This window comes from Eumetopias jubatus, unplaced genomic scaffold, assembly GCF_037043125.1.
Source record: "Eumetopias jubatus isolate StellerSeaLion01/CBP00866 unplaced genomic scaffold, mEumJub1_p1.0 scaffold_1, whole genome shotgun sequence".
Taxonomy (NCBI): Eukaryota; Metazoa; Chordata; class Mammalia; order Carnivora; family Otariidae; genus Eumetopias; species Eumetopias jubatus.
The window spans coordinates 67,802,033-67,818,842 of NW_028274807.1; the positions used below are offsets into that span (position 1 = coordinate 67,802,033).

The 16,810-nt window shown below is 51.0% G+C and overlaps 1 protein-coding gene across 1 annotated transcript in view; it reads right to left on the reverse strand.

Moving 5' to 3' along the window:
• The window catches only part of MYLK (myosin light chain kinase), a 194,574-nt gene that overhangs the window by 83,740 nt on the left and 94,024 nt on the right, over positions 1–16,810 (reverse strand). Inside the window, exons 12-14 of the mRNA XM_028091307.2 lie at positions 7,098–7,235; positions 5,102–5,299; positions 4,102–4,351 (exon numbers count right to left, since the gene is read on the reverse strand). Of these exons, the coding sequence (XP_027947108.1) occupies positions 4,102–4,351; positions 5,102–5,299; positions 7,098–7,235 (586 nt within the window). The remainder of the gene's footprint in view (positions 1–4,101; positions 4,352–5,101; positions 5,300–7,097; positions 7,236–16,810) is intronic.

Sequence of the window (16,810 nt, forward strand, 5' to 3'; positions counted from 1 at the left end):
GCAGGTCCGTGTCTGGGACCATGTACACAGGCACAGTTATCCCCACATGGACAGACCCCAGAGCACGTGTTCACACAGCCCTGCTGATGTACGTGGCTCTCCACCTTGCTTTGCTTGGCCTCCCTCCCAGTAGAGGGCCAGGTCCAGATCGGACACTGGCAGCCCACGGCGTGGCAGATGATTTGCAGGGGAACTGGAGGGGGCGGGTGGGGGGATGCCGCTCACTCCCAGGCACAAAGACCCATTTGAAACAAGGAGAGGTTGATCTGTGCTGTCCTCCAACTCTCCTCTCATCCACTGGGGTCCCCTCCTGGCTACCTTTGTCAATGCTCAGGCTCTCAGGGGGGCATCAATTCAAGGTTCAGAGAGCTTCAGGTCTGCACAGTTGGAAGGCCTGAGGCTGTTCCTTTGCTCAACAAACAGCAGTCAGGTGCCTCCTTAGTGCCAGGCCCTGGGGAGGCTAAGAGGCCCTCAGGGCATCCTGAGCATTGGGCACAGAAGGCTCACGGGGCTTTGGGTCAACTTGTGGAATAAACACGGGAGGGCATTTGCGGGTGAGGCCCAGCTTCCTGGCACCCCACTACAGCTAGGCTGCTGGCCAGTATTAGGCCATTCATTCCCCGCTTTTCTTTCAAGCACAGGGTGTGGGGCCCAGGGTTGGTGAGGAGTAGGAGGCCAGGAGGCCAAGGGCCACATTTTCTCACTAGTGCTTTCCAACATTGCCTCAGCTGAGTTTCCTCCTGCCACAGGTATAATGCAGCCCGCATGCAGAAATCAGGAGCAGACGCTGACCAGATGGGTGTGCTCTACCCCAGCTGAACCCTTCAGAGGCTTTAAATGGTGGGGGCCCCCCATCCCCTGAGCTGGAGTAAGCTCTGTCTCCCCATGGGGAAGCAGGCGAGGGCTTCTGTTGCTTCGATTGCCTGCCCTTAAGGAGGGAGCACAGGGAGCTTGCTGCGTGACCCATCCCCAGGCCTCAGCCTGAGGCACCTGGGGAAGCCTGAGGGGCAGAGGTGGAGAACTTGGGATACCATGACTGGCCCACTAAGTGGATCATCCCTTGGGGAGATCTGGGGGTCACCATTTCTGCAGCCAAAAACTTAAATCTCTGTTGGGCCTTTAAGGTAAATCATGGGTTCGTTCAGAGCCTACACAAAGTCAGAAAGGCCTGTGACCTGGGACCCACACACCAGATAATCTATCCAGCCAAACAGCCTCTTGTATCTTTGGTGTCTGTATCTACATATTCAGTTATAAAGTCAGGCCAAGCTCAGCCCGGGTGCTGCCAGAGGGGATATGGGGCTAAGACCCCATAGGCTGCACCTTTTACAAAGTAACAAAACCCTTTCTGCTCCTACCTCCCAAACCCTGAATAAGAAGCCCACTCTTTGGTTACAAAGCCTTTGGACCCTGTCCCACTCTGACTTACCCACCCCTGGAATGGGTTTTATATGTAAAATTAGTTTAAAGAATTGATTTCCTGGCAAGTCTCAATCTTTCAAATATTTCAGCTGGAATTTGGAACTGACTTTTTGACATTTCCTCTTTTAGTTCAGGAGACAAGCGTTAGGGCTGGGGTGGCAGAACCCTCCCGGCCACAGCTGTAGCAGGGACGGATAGGACCTGTCACACCAACCCCCACCCCCGCCCCGCCCTTTCCTTCCAGCTATCTGGTCTCCCTCCTTGAGGCATTCTGTCCTGGGTCTAGGGCTGATTTCTGGCAGGATGAGAAAAGCTGGAGGGGAATGGGGCCCCTGGCAGACCTGGCACATACTACCCAGGAGAATTTTCCACTGACTTGCTCCTCAGCTGGGAACAAAGCCAAGGCCAGGGCAACAGCTACCCAAAGGAATGAAGAGGCTGGACTTTGGGGAGGGGAAAGGGGCAAGGGCTGCGTGGATGGGGACTCTGGTGGAACCTCCTGGATTCCCCAAGTTCCCGTGCACTTGGGAGAAACAGGGAATGGGAGAGAATCTGATTAAAAGAGATGAGGGTTCCAATCTGGGCTCTGCTACTTGCTTTTGTGTGGCCACGAGCAAATCCATGACCCTGAGACCTCAGTTTCCCCCATTATTAAACGATGAGTTGGCTAGATAACTTCTGAAGTCCCTTCCAGCTGGGACAGTGTAAGTTTTATGACTGTCCCCAGCTGGGCCCAGACAGTCTGCCTGCCGACCTCCCAGTGCAACCCTCCACTCTGGCCTGGCAGAATTCCCACAGCCCTTGCTTTGCTCTCCCCTACCCTTTCTTGCTCAGCTCTTCAATGTGCCCTCGACAGCCAAGCCTTTACTCATTTGCTAAACCTCAGCCTATGGTCCTCAAAATCCCACAAGGAGCTTCACCCTTCTAGGATATTTGGTTTGATTAATGTGAAAGTATTGTCCTGCAGCACGACTCCTTCCATGCAGACAAGCTCAAGTCTCCTGTGTCGTCAGCTTCTATTATTTGTACTGGCCTAGGGGAGGGAGAGTGTTATCTCCTTTCTATTCTGGAGGCAGATTTGCCTTCCCGATAACAACTGGTTTGGGTGTTAAGGCAAAGGTGTGTTCTATGCATACTGCTGATGGTAGCAGGATGACCAGCCAGCCCACAAGCCACCCCCGCAGCTGACTGCAGACATGGCAATAGCTCAGCTGAGATTTGCTAAGCCTTGCCCAGCTAGGCAGAACTTCCCAGCAAATCTAAAGAAATGATAAATGACTATATTTTATAAAGCCACTAAGTATTCGAGTAGTTTGTTATGCAGCAAAAGCGAACTGATACAAGCATAAAGCACATGCCCAGAAAGGACCCAAGTGGTGGGCCGCACACTGGGTTTTGTTATTATTATAGGAACAGTGCTCAATCATGGCAGTAGCTTTGGCATGTAGCTTGGAGCCTTGAACATGACGTGCTCAGCACAGGGAAATGATTTATCCAGGAGAGCAAGTCCCTTGCAAAGTGGCCGGGCACCCGAGCCAGGGCAGCTCCAAACATCTTTGTTATGTGGCATGACGTCCTGTTTGCAGGCTCAAGGTCAGAAGAGTGCTCTTCTTCAGTGCTTACATCAACCCTAGGGACTGGCGCTCTGTCTCCATCAACCCAGGGCTGGCATGGGATTTTAAGAGTGAGAGCATTTTCAAGGTAGAAGAACATTTCTGGATCACTTTCATTTAACAACCACTGAATGCTGACTCTGGGCAGGCACTGTTCTAGGCCCTGGGAGCAAAGCAGTGTGCCTTCATGGAGCTTACCTTCCCATGTAATCTAGAAAAACCTTAAACGAGAGGGAAAAAAAAGGAATGGGCATAGTTAACCTCCCTGTAGTGGTTTTAAATGTCTACAGATTCTTTGACCCTCCTCTCTCCAAGAGATGGACCCTAATCAGGCTTAGTGACTTACTTCTAGCAAACAGAATACAGTGGAAGTAACAGTGTGTGACCTCCAAGGGTAGATCACAAAAGACGTTGCAGGTTGCAGCTTATTCCCTTCCCCGATCCCTAGCTCTGTGGAAGCCATATCATGTAGTCACTCAAGCAGCTCTAGGGAGAGGGCCACACGGCAAGGAGCTGAGGCCTCAAGCCAACAGTCCTATGAGCGAGCCATCTTAGAAGTGGATCCTCCAGCCTCAGTCAAGCGTTCAGAGACGGCAGTCCCTACCAACAATCTTCACTGTAAAAATCATTCAGCAAAGCTGTGTCAACTTCCCAATCCATTGAAACTGTGAGAAGGTAACTGTTGTTTTAAGCTGCTCGGTTTCAGGGTAATTTGTTACACAGCCAGAAATAACTAATACATTCCCTCTATCCTGTTGCTTTTCCAATTTTAATCCATTCTTCCCTCCTTCATATTCTCCACACACCAAATAATAGGGGAACAAAAGCCAAGATGTAATAAGACAGGGGGCTCTGGGGAACTGAGCTCAGGAGCTCAGTGAACACCTTTGCACTGAAGCGGGAGAAACGAAAGCTTGTTGGCAGCACCGAGCTTGCCCTTTCCTTACCTTGAGCCCAGCCGCACCTTATTTTGGGTTTCTGCTGCTTCCTAGTCCTGGGTGGGAACTTTGACAGGAGGTTTGGGGGGTAGTGGGTTAAAGGCAGCTGGCAGGACATGTGGACTCACTTGAGCAGGATCTCATACTGGCCGGCATGCCAAGGCTGCACATTCTTTAGAACCAGCGTGAACACGTCCTCATTCTGTAGCACCTCAGAGTGGCCAGTGTCTTTGGAGAGGGCTTTGCCATCGCGCAGCCAGTGCACAGTGGGGAAGGGGTCCCCAGCGATGGCACAGGAGATGAGGACACTCTGGCCCAGGGAGGCTGTCACTGAGCGGGGCTTGCTGATGAACCAGGGCTGAGTGCCATCCTGAGGCTCTGGAAGTTGGCAAAGGGTTGAATTAGAGAGGAAGGCCTTTCAGCAAACAGGGTCCACTCAGCTCTCCCTGGTGGTAAACGTCAAAGACTGCATGCTACCCAAATAACAGCTGGTCCAGAAATCACTTTTATTGGATATACAGTTACAGCACATCTTTCTAATGGCAAATCTGTCTTGGTTATGTTCTCTGAGGATAATACAGACGTGAGAATATTGTATATCCACAGCAAGGGGAAGTAGGGTGTTAGGGGGGCTAGGTGTTAATGATCTACAATGAGATGTGTATAATTTTGACTTGTCACTTGCTTTATGTGTCCTTCCCTGCTCTCTCTTCTTAAATATACGTTCTTTAAAGGCAAGGACCCTAACAGGCCACAGCTTGCCTCAAAAGCTATCACTGCACTAATGTAACATTGTGTGTTAATGATATTTCAGTAAAAGGGACAAAAAGCTACCGCTCCCTAATTGTTAAGTGTATCCTAAGATTTCTCTCCTAGCCCTCTGTGCAACTTGTCACCAATGACCCAGGGAGGGCAAGGACTTCAGATGGCTTCAGGGAACAGTGTTGCCACTCAGCCAGAGCCTGGCCTTGGAGGCTGGAATGGGACCAGGGGAACACAGGGGCCATGGGAGAAACCAAGTAAGCTCAAGTGGTTTCCTCACCTCCAAATGCCTTTGGAGGGCCCACTGGGGCTGCACAGATCCCCCCCCCCCACCTGCCCCCACCCTGGTCAGCCCCGCAGCCTCACCTTGTACCATGAGCACCGCCTGGGTGCGGACTTCTCCGGCACTGTTCCAGGCTTCACAGGTGTATGTGCCCGTGTCCTCCGGGAACACTTCCTGGATACAAAGGCTGTGCCGAGTGCCTCTCTGCTCAAAGTGGAAGTCCTCCGACTCCTGGATCTCATTCCCGTCATGAAGCCAGATGACCTCAGGGGGTGGGTTCCCTGAGTGGGGGAGATAGGGCAGGCAGACCCGGCAGGAGGTTGGTTCCCTGGGCCATGTGGCAACTTTGCACTTAATAGTGTGACACTGTACTAAATACTAACCTCTCTATGCCTCAGTTTCCCCATTCGCAAAACATTCTAACCATATCTTCCTCAAAGGTTTGTTGGGAGGATTGAATAAATTAATACAGTCTCCCGGAACAGCCCACTAGAATAGCAGATCAGAGGGGTGCCTGGGTGGCTCAGCTGGTTAAGCGTCCGACTCTTGATTTTGGCTCAGGTCATGATCTCATTGTTGTGAGATCGGGCCCCGCATCGGGCTCCACGCTAAGTGTGAGTCTGCTTGAAATTCCCTCTCTCCCTCTCCTTCTGCTCTCCCCCAAAATAAATAAATAAAATCTTTAGCAGATTAGAATATCATCTGGCACTAGGAAAGTGCTCAATGCATATTCATGATAATTATTTAACAACAGATTTGCGGAAACCAGAAAGGATGGGAAGTGAAAAAAATCAGAATTCAAGCTGCTTGGGAACATGGTAACTGGCTCCCTGGGTGTGAAGCGAATGCATTTCCCGCTCTGCCCTGCCCCGCACAGTGCGTGCACGTCCGGGCAATGCCATGGTGACCTCGCAGTCACTCCTCTGTCAGTTTTTACCAGGAGGAAAAGTCAGCATCTCATTCTGCGGCCATACAAATGTTGGGTCTGAGGGTGGACATGGGCACCAGCTCACGTGAGTTTCCAAACACAGCTCAGGGTGGATAGCATTTTCAGGTTTTACCAGTCTACTTTCCTTGGTAGATTCTAGCAGTTTGGTGGGGCAGAAAACAATGGCCCCCTGTGAGAGTTGCCCCTGTGGTAGGTAGCATTGTGCTCTGCTTCCCGACGAGCAAGGCCCCGGGAATGGCTGATGAGGGAGGCTGTGTGGTGTCAGGATCTCTCAAGGAGAGAGAGAGAGTGGGGTCTGCTTCTGATGGGTTAGCCAGCACGGGTACGGACGCTATGAGCAGAACACCTCTGATTTCTGTCAATTCGAGGAGCGCGGGCAGGGGAGGCAGCCCGGCCGAGGCCTGGGACCGTCATGGGGCTGCCTCAGGCTTGTAGGAGTTGGGGGTGCATGGGGATCCCTGAAAGGGGGAGTCCATTGGTTCTCCCACAGCTCATCTTTATTACTTCTGCAGCTCAGGATGAACTAAAGCCCAGGAGAGTGGCCTCCAGGCTGTCAGGCGGACTGATCAGCGGTCAGCAATGAACAGGAAGCTCTGGATATGCTTGGGCACAAGCCGGTTTAGTAAGTCTGTGCCAGCAGAGTCCCCAGGCTTCTCTTGCTGGCCTCTAGCGGGAACTGTGACAGTCCCACCGGGCTGCTGGTCACATGCTCTTGTCACCCCGCCCTGGTTTTAGAAGAACCTCTGCTCTATCTTCTCACCTTAAACTTGAATAGAGCAACAAAGTATCTTCCAAGAGCTGGGAAGCTCACATCAGCTGGTTTTGCGCCAGTGTTCAAAATCTTCCAGCTACAGTAGCCCCATTATGTGCCCCACTAATCCCCACCCCGCTGGCTATGGTCATCTTCTTCCTCTGGACCACCATGAATTAACCTTGAATCCAGAAATTCCTGCCCAGAGGAAGCAGAAAAGAGGCACCAGCAGGCTCCACTTCTTCGGGTCCACTGCCTGACGGTCCCCTGCTGCTTTCTGGTGGGGGGATGACCGGAGCAGGACGTGGGGCAGCAAAGCGCACATGGCAACTGAACCTGTTTTCCCATCTACCCCAAGGAGAGAGATGCAGAGACAGACCTGACACCTGGACTGTCATGGTGACCTGGCTTCCATCCATGACTTTGAGGTCGGAGAGGCCCTGCAGGAAGAGGGGCGCGACTGGCTTGCTGGGAGCCACGGGCAGAGGGTACCCGCTCTTCCTGTCGCTCTTCTTTTCTGTGCGGCAGACAACAGAACGGGGGGGGGGGGGCGAACACTCATATATTCATTCAACAAACACAGACTAGATGACTGCTGGGCACCCAGCTTTGGTGAGGCTCGGGCTTCTGCCAGAGGCTGACTGCTAGCAGGTGGGGCGTGTGGGGAGGGGCTGGAGATCACTAGCAACAAGGCGAGGTGAGCCTTTTTCTCTGCTTGGCAATGCCAGTGCTCTTGCCTGGGAGCCGGGGAAGGAGAGGCCTCTGCAGGGCCAAGCCCAGTGGGGGCTCTGCTTCCTCAGGAGAACTTCAACACCTGCCATCTTAGGAGATTTTTTTTTTTTTAATTTCACTCACCTTTCTGAATAAGTGATATGCGCCTATGGCACCAAATTTAAAAAGTACCAAAGACTATGTGTAGTCTCCCTTCCATCCCTGACCTGTGGCCATCAGGCTCCTCTCCCCAGGGGCAACCAATATTCAGTTTCTTGTTCATCTTGCCAGAGAATGTCTGTGTATATAACACACAAGCAAATAGCTATACTCTCCTATTTTCTTCTCTTAAAGAAATGATTGCACACTCTATGCACTGATTGATGTCTTAGTTTTTCATTTAACAATATACCTCGATGCCTTTCGTAAAACAGAAGTGAAGAGCTTCCTTGTCGTTTTCTATGGCCATGTGACGCTCTATCACCCTCCCGAGAGATTTTAAGTACCTCAAGAAAGCCAAAGACACTACACGCACAAGAGTGACTCAAATGAAAAAGGCCGGCCACCCCCAGCACGGGTGTGGGTGAGGATGTGGGGCGACGGGGCCTCTCACACACTGCTGAACCACACACGGCACACACCCTTCTGAAAACAGCTCGGCACTTTCTTAAAAAGTTAAACATGCATTTACCATACGATCCAGTCACTCTACCCCTGGGTATTTTACACAGGAGAAATGAAAGCCCGCTTCCAGACAAAGACTTGTACACAAACATTCATAGCAGCCTTATTCCTAACAGCCCCAAACTGGAAACAACCCAAATGGCCATCAACAAGTGAATGAATAAAGAGATTGTGCTGTATTTATGCAGTGGGATACGACTTAGTAATAAAAAGAAACAGACTAACAAGACACACTATGACAGACAAATCTCACAAAAATGACACTGAATAAAAGAAGCCAAAGAAAAAGTATATACTGGATGATTCCGTTCATATAAAATTCTAGAAAATGCAAAATCTCGGGATAGCAAGCAGATCTGTGGTTGCCTGGGACTTATGGAGAAGGATTGTAAAGGGGCATCAGGACACATTTGGGGTTGGTGGTGATGCTCATTTCTTAAGATTGTGGTGAAGGTTTCAAATTAACCACCACGAATATGTGCAGTTTATTGTACATCACTAATATCTCAGTAAAAACTGGGAAAAGAAAGTCTCAAAGGGAGGGAAGAAGTATAGCAGCTAGTCAAAGACAAAAGCTAGAACAACTCTCTGGGTTCAGGGCTGGCCCACTCACCCCGTTTCAGTTCTCCAGGGAGATGGGGTCTCAAATAGGCTTTCTGTTATACTTGGAATGCTCCCCAAGCTGGGTTTGGACTTGCCTTGTGCGAGCCAGAGGGGAAGGGGCAGCAGAGTGGCTGAGCCAGTGTCAGCTTCCCACACAGGACAGCCCTGGTGCAGGACCAGCTCGTGGCTGCCCAGTCTCTGATCTTGCCCTTTGCCCTGCGAGCCAGGTGGCTTGGACCTTCAATCATTCCGAGCTATTTTGTTCTTGTGTTTTGGCAGGGGTAGGGAGGGAGAGGGCTAGAATATCTCTAACTTAAACTCTAAGTTTTGGGGGAAAGGGACTCTGGTATTTTGGGTTCTTATTAGCAAGGGCCATATATACCAGGTTTCCAGAAAGCCAGTAGCCATGGGGACGCCTCTCCACGGTGCTTTATATACCTGAGGAAAATAGAACTCCAAATTGGCACTGAGTTTCTAACTTTTGGTACTCAAAACAAAACTGGGCCCGCTGCAGAGCTCTCCAGGTACGGCCTCTGGAAGTGAGGACGGGAGAGGTGGAGAAGGCTCAGGATGCTGCAGGGAAGCCTCCCCCAAGGCAGACGCATTGTGAAAGGCACGGAGCCAGGGTACCGTATGGTCCGAGACCGGGGGTTGTGCTCTCGGGTCCCGGCCGCCGCCTCCACCCCGGCCCCCAGCATCGCTGCCTTTGTCAGAGGGGCAGCCAGGCAGACTTTCCCTTGACCCGAGGCCCAGGAGTGGGCTCGGGGAGGCCCAGAACTGCAAGGGCAGAGATCTCGTTGCTGTGCCCTGGGCTGCCGTGGCCAGGAAAGCAGGCTGCCTCAGGAGAGTTGAGGAATTTCCTGTCCCACAGGGACTGAGGCTTGAGGACAAAATGTTTCTGCCTGTGTAGATTCCCCCCGTTCTGCCCCTCTGCTGCCTCAGCCAGTCCCCGGTTTCAGAGGTCCATGTAGACGGGCATGCCTACGTGCTGCAGGGACATCAGACCCTCCTTGGAGCTGGCGGCGGCCCCTCCTTGGCCCCTACCCTCTCCCAGGTCTGGCCTCGGGCAAGTCACGGCCTCTCTCTGAAGCTCAGCGGCCTCACCTGTGTTGACGGTAGTAACGGTATAATCTCAGGAGTTTTGAAGAGAGAACATGTGAACATACTTTGTACGACTGCTCAACACCAACAACACCTTCCGTGTGAGGCTGACAAGGGCGCTGACTCAAACCTACCCACTTGGGCTCCATTACTTGTGGGTTATCAGCTGCAAACGAACAGAGATGGGGCCCTCACCCAAGGATTACAGACTTGTTTGTTTTTACATGACACAAGGCAAATACTGTTAGAAATACAAATGTATTGCTTAAAACTCTCCTGGGATATATGTAAAATAATTTGAGAACAACCTGGCTGCACCCTCTCCAGGAGACAGATGAGTGTGATGACTGCTTTGTGGGCGCCTGGCCTGGGAGACATGGAGTCCCCTGGCACCGCCGTCCCAGCCCTGCCCTGTGTTCCCTAGGCCCCGGGCCTGGGAGGGGGGCAAAAGGAAATGGTTGGGAGTAAGTGTGCAGAACGAACCTGGCCTCAGACCTACAGACTGCGGTCACATGGGATCAGCGTGACTGAGTCCAGGCTAGCGAACGGCTGAGTCATCCCTAGCACTCAACCACCCCAAATTCTTCACAGGGTGAGAAACCAACCAACCCTCCCAGAAACACACTCTGCCCTGGGATTAAGGAGCCGTGAGGATCTCAGTCTGGGGGCAAGTAGTTTTCTGGAAGCAGCCTGAGGAAAGCAGCCCTCATGAGAATCCCGAGGCCCCAGTCCCAATCCCACCACCCTAGTCTCCCGAGGAGGCCAGGGCGTGCTCAGCTGAAGTGACCTGCGCGACGTCACAGGGCCAGTCACAGGCAGACCTAGAGCTTGTACCCAGGCCTTCTGATGGTAAGGCCAAGATGTTCTGGAGGCCATCTCTTCCACGTGAAGCAGGCTTCTCTGGTGGCAAACTCTCCACAAGGACAGAGGTCTTATCTGCTGACCCCCATCCTAGCCTCTAGCCAGGGGAGCACAGCGAACTCAGAGCAAGGCCAAGCCAGGTGAAAAGGGCAAGATGTGTGTACTGCACTTAATTTCAAAGTCAAACAAATTACTCTGTCTCCTCTGTGGCCTATACGCTATGGCATCAGTTTATGCTGGATAAAACAAGAAGACAGATGGAAGGTGGTACTCTGAACTCACTCGAAGCTCTGGCTGTGTGATCTGAAGCAAGCTCCCCAACCCACAGTATCATCAGTTCTTGATGCTACAGTGTTGATAAGCGTAACGTCTACATCATCAGTATAATGCATGATAAATACCGCAGGGTTTTTAGATGATTAAAAGAAGCAACATATGTAAAGCAGCTAGAATAATATCTGGCACATAGTAAGTATAAAAATACATGGTTTTTGGTTGTTTTTTTTTTTTTTCTGTTCCTAACCCAACTCCCTTTTTTTTCTGTTCCTAACCCAACTCCCTAAATTCCAGCAGGAGCTCTCTGACATAGTTTGTGTCCATGCCCAGGCTCACTAGTGCCCCTAGAGAAGTACACCTCTGGGCTTGCACCTTAGCTGTCTTCTGGCACAGTCCTGGTCTGAAGCAGGGGGACGGCAGGCACCAGCCACAGCACACAGATGGCAAGGGAGGGGTCCACGGGACCCAAAGACAGATGTGCCACCCTGCTCAAATGGGGCCAGACTAAATATACCCCAGGTTTCCTCACAGCTGTGCTTCCTGCCGCTGTGCTGAGACCAAGCCCAGAGAGCGCCCACTCTCTGCGATCCAGGAAGGGCCAAGCCACCTGGATGTGCTGGCCCAGAATTAGAGATGGAACGTGACTCACCTGTGGTGCCTGTACTTGGTGCCCTGGCCAGTGACTGTAGAGTCACTCACGGACACACTCTGTCATTTAACTGAGTAGCTAGCTACTGGGTGCCCTGTTCCATGTGCAGAGAAAGGGAACAGATCAAGCCTGCCTCCGGGGAAAGACAAGACCTGAGATCAAGAATACTTAGGAACAGTTTGTTGACAACAAGTATGGTGCCGTATCCATTAAAGCTGGCGATGGGACTGGAGAAGGGGGAGGAACAGGAGAGAGGACAGGGCAGAGAGGGGGTGGATGGAGGGGAAAGGAAGGGCCTCCCTGCCTACTGACCCTCTGATGTTTTCCTCCTTGGCCATTTTTGCTCTGTTTTGACTCATCAGCAACTGTTTTTGAAGACTCCTGTCACAGACTTCCACATTAACTTCTTGCTCCGGGGAAGCAGAAGTAGCAAACGGAGAACCTGTCAGGGTCCCCAAACCCAGAGGGGGAGACGCGGGGGCCGAAGCAGCTGCAGGCCTGGCTACTTCGCTGGGTTCGGTGGGCGGCGCCTTACCTCTCAGCACGGCTTTTGTCCACCTGTGAAGTGGAGGTCATTCACAAGGGGAAAGCGGACTTGTGATGGGAAGGAAATAATTGACAAGTCAGCTCTTCTAACCCATTAGAAGTTTTTTTTTTTTCTGTCAAAACAACGTTCCTCGGGGCACCTGGGTGGCTCAGCCGTCATGTTCCCAGGGTCCTGGGATTGAGCCCCGCATCGGGCTCCCTGCTCCGCGGGAAGCCTGCTTCTCCCTCTCCCGCTCCCCCTGCTTGTGTTCCCTCTCTCGCTGTGTCTCTCTCTGTCAAATAATAAATCTTAAAAAAAAAAGTTCCTCGTTAAAACATTAATTGATGGTTTGCAAGACTCACATGAACTGGTATTAACTCCATTATTTTATTTCTGAAAAGCTCTTATTCAGAGAAAGAGCTAAGTACCCACACAACAGGTGCACTTTGTTGCCCTTCTCATTAATTCTTATGCAATGACCTGTATAAGCCGTTCCTCAAACCTGGAGACATGAATGATGCTGTCAGCCTCTCTTGGGCTTGAAATTTAGAAGTGTCTGTAGTCTTTGTCCCCGTGACTGGCTGTGATCTCAGCCCTTTCTTTCCTGGCCACGGGTTGAGCAGGAAAAACAATTCGGGGTTTCTCCTTAGAAGCGCTTTCTCCACCCTTCTCCTTCTATTAGCCACCCTCATTGGATCCGAACTTGCATTAAATACACATGTTTATGTTTTGAGGGGCTTGCCTTGAAAATGGCCCTCTGCAGGCTCCCAGCTCATTTAAAACTTATTTCAGATTAAAACAAGAAATTGTAGGAAAGTGCTTAAATAGATGACACAGACACATAAACAGAGACAGGGTGTTGGTGGGAAACACCCTACCATCTAAGGAGCCCCGCAAGGACTCTCCCTTACAGAGGGACCCCTGCCTATTGCTGTCAGGGCCATTTACTAAGTCCCACTCTCAGAGCCTCAGGCCCTGTCCAGCAGCAGCTTGCCCGTATCCCTGGATTCACAGGTGGCCACCCAATGAAAATGGATGTGGAATGGCTCTCCCCTACTTCCTAACACCCCCTCTCCTAAAGCCTCTCATGCACAGACACACAGACCTCTTGCAAACGCACAGTTGGAAACCACTGCTGAGCTCTTTTGCTTAGTCATTACATTGCAAAATACCATTCCAACAGCAAATCTGATTCACTCCAAGCCCTGTTAGAGTATGGAAATTCAGTAAATCACCAACTGAAGGGGAACTCTGGAAGCACAGTCCTCCCTTCTTTCTTTATTTGGTGCTCAAAATCCAGCACGGTCCGGGGATCACAGACTAGCCTCCTTTCCCTACATGCCATGACTGTTGACTCTTGAGGACTCTTCAAAGAAAGCCTACCTCCACCCAACCCCTTCCTATTTGCAGGGCACTTACACAAGGTGTAAATCCCCAGTATTTGACTTCTCTTCCAACAAAAGTCTCTCCTAACCAAATAAACCTATTTGGTGATTCAGCAAAACTTCTACTTCTGTGTCATAGAAAGAGCCTTACTCTGTTGGCTTTTCTTCCCTCCCACCGACTTCTCTAGAACCTAAGAAGCAAATGGGAATAGAAGTGTGCAAGGAAAAGAACAAAAGGAAACAGTGACATATGACATCCCCCAAAAGATCTCTGACCAGTAGTGGTAGGGTTGCTGGAGGGGAAGCAGGAATCATTGCAATCACAGCCTTCTGACTGACTCAGAAGTTAACAACCAAACTCTCAACATAAAGGTGTAGCAGCCAAAGCCCCCAGTGCTCCCACCCGATGAGTGCCTGGAAACCACTGTCTCCACCATATGGTCGTAGCACGGATCATATTCTGCTGTTAGGGACACAAGGCTGTAATTCTGGATGGCATTCTTGACCAAGGACTCCAAGCAAGTAAATGACAGATAAGGCCAACAGTGGGCTGGAGAACTAGACAGTTCTGCCTCTCTAATTGTCCAATTAGTAAAATGAGGCCCCAGTTCTATGATATGGACACATATACACAAACATATACTCAGAAGTCTTCCTGCGACACGAAGAACCCACATGGTGCACAAAACCATTTCTGTTGTATTCAAACTATATAAAACTAGAATATTGGTTATAAAATAATTTAACACTTATCTGCTTGCCTTCTTAGTATTTAAAAGACTTTTGGGACAGATGTGGTGGGTGGGCTAAGGGTCTTAAGAGACAAAAAAAATTAAAACCAATGTTTATCCTTCTTCAACACATTTCTCTTTAGCTAACATAACTATTAGACATGTTTTCAGTGCTTGTAAGCTTTTGGAGGGGAGAGTTCATACCTGACACCATCAGACAGATTATATAGCACCCTAAGTACCTGAGCATAACTTGGGAGAGAGGTGGGGGTGGGAGGCTGTCAGGGCGAGTGCCTGTCACTAACCTGAGAGTGAACTGGGCTTCTACTCATGCTCTAAGTTTCTTATTTTTACTCTAGATATCAGTTTCTTAAAAAATTTCCCGATATTTTATGTCCTTAGGTGCCTTCAGGAGGCCCAGCAAGCCTTCAGTTAAATAAACACCATTAGGCTGAGACACTAAAGTCAAAATGGGCACAGTTAGCAAGTTAGTAGATCTAGTCACTTAAGAATTTTAGCCTTGACAAAGATACTCCAGGGGGAGATAAATTAAAGTATTCTAGCCTGAGAAAGTCTCTCCCCCACCCCAATGACTCAGTCCAAATACACTGAAATATTTACTCTCCCTCTGATCTTCCTGGGCTCTGCAGGAATTTAGATTAATCATCCTTTAGTCTCCATCTTGGGTTGGGTTGGTGGGGAAAGGCTTTCATTGCCTGGTTAAATATTGGGGATTTTTTTTTTATCCTGGGGTAGGGGGAGGACAGAAGGAATATTTGTTGAGGGACTCTTGAGAGCTAGCTGGTGGGTTTCTTGCATACTCCAATGAGCACTGAGCCCCCAGGGAAGTCAAGAGGTAGAGGGACGCCTGCTGCATGTCTAGGGAGGCTGCCTACCGCCATGTGCTTTCATCCATTCCCTGAACACCTGCTCACATAGCAGGCCTGGATCCACGTGCAATAATGAGTAAGACACGGTCCCTGCGTGCAGGAAGCTTACAGTCTGACAGGGAAGACAATTAGACAAGCAATTAGAGTAAAATCCCACAGTTAGAATAAAATGTGGGCTACTTCCCTAGCGGCCCTGCCTGAGGTGCCCCTGCCTCTCTTTAACTCATTCTCACCTTCCTCCAGCCACCCTGGTTATCTGGCTATTCCTTGAATAGGCTGACCTTGCTCCCAGTTTTAGGGCCTTTGCACCTGCTGCCCCGGCCGCCTAGAGCACTCTCTCTCCAGCTCACTGAAGTCTCTGCTCAAAAGGCCCCTCCACCTAGAGCCTTGCTTCACCACCCAATGTCCTCACCCATCCTCCAGAAGGATCCTTTCCACCCTTCTCGGTCAGTATTTGATTAAACTATGTGCTGATTATGGTGTGTCTCCCCATCAGAACGAACGCGCCAGGAAAACAGAGCTTGTCTGTCCTGCTCACTGCGGCCTCCCCAGAATGATGTCTGGCCCAAAGCAGGGGCTCAGTACAGATTTGTTGGAAAATAAGCACAATGATAAGGGAGGCTCCCGGGAAGGGATTCCTAAAGGAAATGACATTTGTTGGGGAGAGAGGCAGATTTTGGAGAAAGGGGTTGCAGAGGAGAGGAGGCAGAGAAAGCTGGGTGAAGTGGCCGCAGAAATCACATCAGAGTGCTGGGCCAGAGATTTCTGGATGATTGCAAAACCTTGGCAAGAGGCTAACGAGGTGAGAAAGAGCACCCACACCTGGCGTTCTGAGGAGCATCGCCGGGATTCTCCGCTGAGTGTGCCTGCAGCACGGCCGCCCTGGAAAGGGCCCCCTCCCGGGAAAGTGGATGGCCTGGGCGCCCTGCTCAAAGGCGCCCTCTCGTGGCCACAGCCCCTACAATGGGGTCCTCCTCAGATTCTAGTGTCTGCGGGGTGCCTCCTTCCCTCCCTCTAGGATTCTGGGATTCTCGCCCTTACTTAAAGCAAACGAACAGGCACACAGATGGACAGACAACCTCCCACCCACTGTGGCAAAGCTGGTCCTTTGGTAAAACTGCTTAGACTTGGCGTTTTGAACAATTTTACCTTGTGTAAAAGTTGGGGGGGTCCGTTGGACAATCATCACAACCGCACACACTGAGCCCTTCCTCGGTTCTGAGGACATGACGTGTATTTATTAACTTAATCCTCAGTACTGGGGACTGTGACTATCAGTGTCCCCATTGCACAGAAGAGGAAGGCGAGGCCTGGGGGTTGGAATGGCACCCCTGTGGCCAGGCGAGCTGGTGGTGCAGCAGGATGCACTCCCGGCCAGTCTGCTCCACGGCCAGGATGGGACTGTGGCTGGTGCCACACTGAGGGTTAACGGAAAGGCCAGGCCTTGGGCAGCAATGGAGGGGCCAGAACCATGCTGGGTACAGTAGGAACAAACGTCTCTCCTGCAGTCACCCCAACCCCTCAGCCGCCCCCAGAGACCTGGAGCCCCAGGAGCTGCCAATAAAGTAAGAAAAACCCCACGGCTGAGAATGGTGCAGGACGTGGCCTTGAGCTGCCTGAGCGCCTTGGGGCAGGGAGCCAGGGGGTATCACTGTGCCAGGCTCAGCCCACCTCA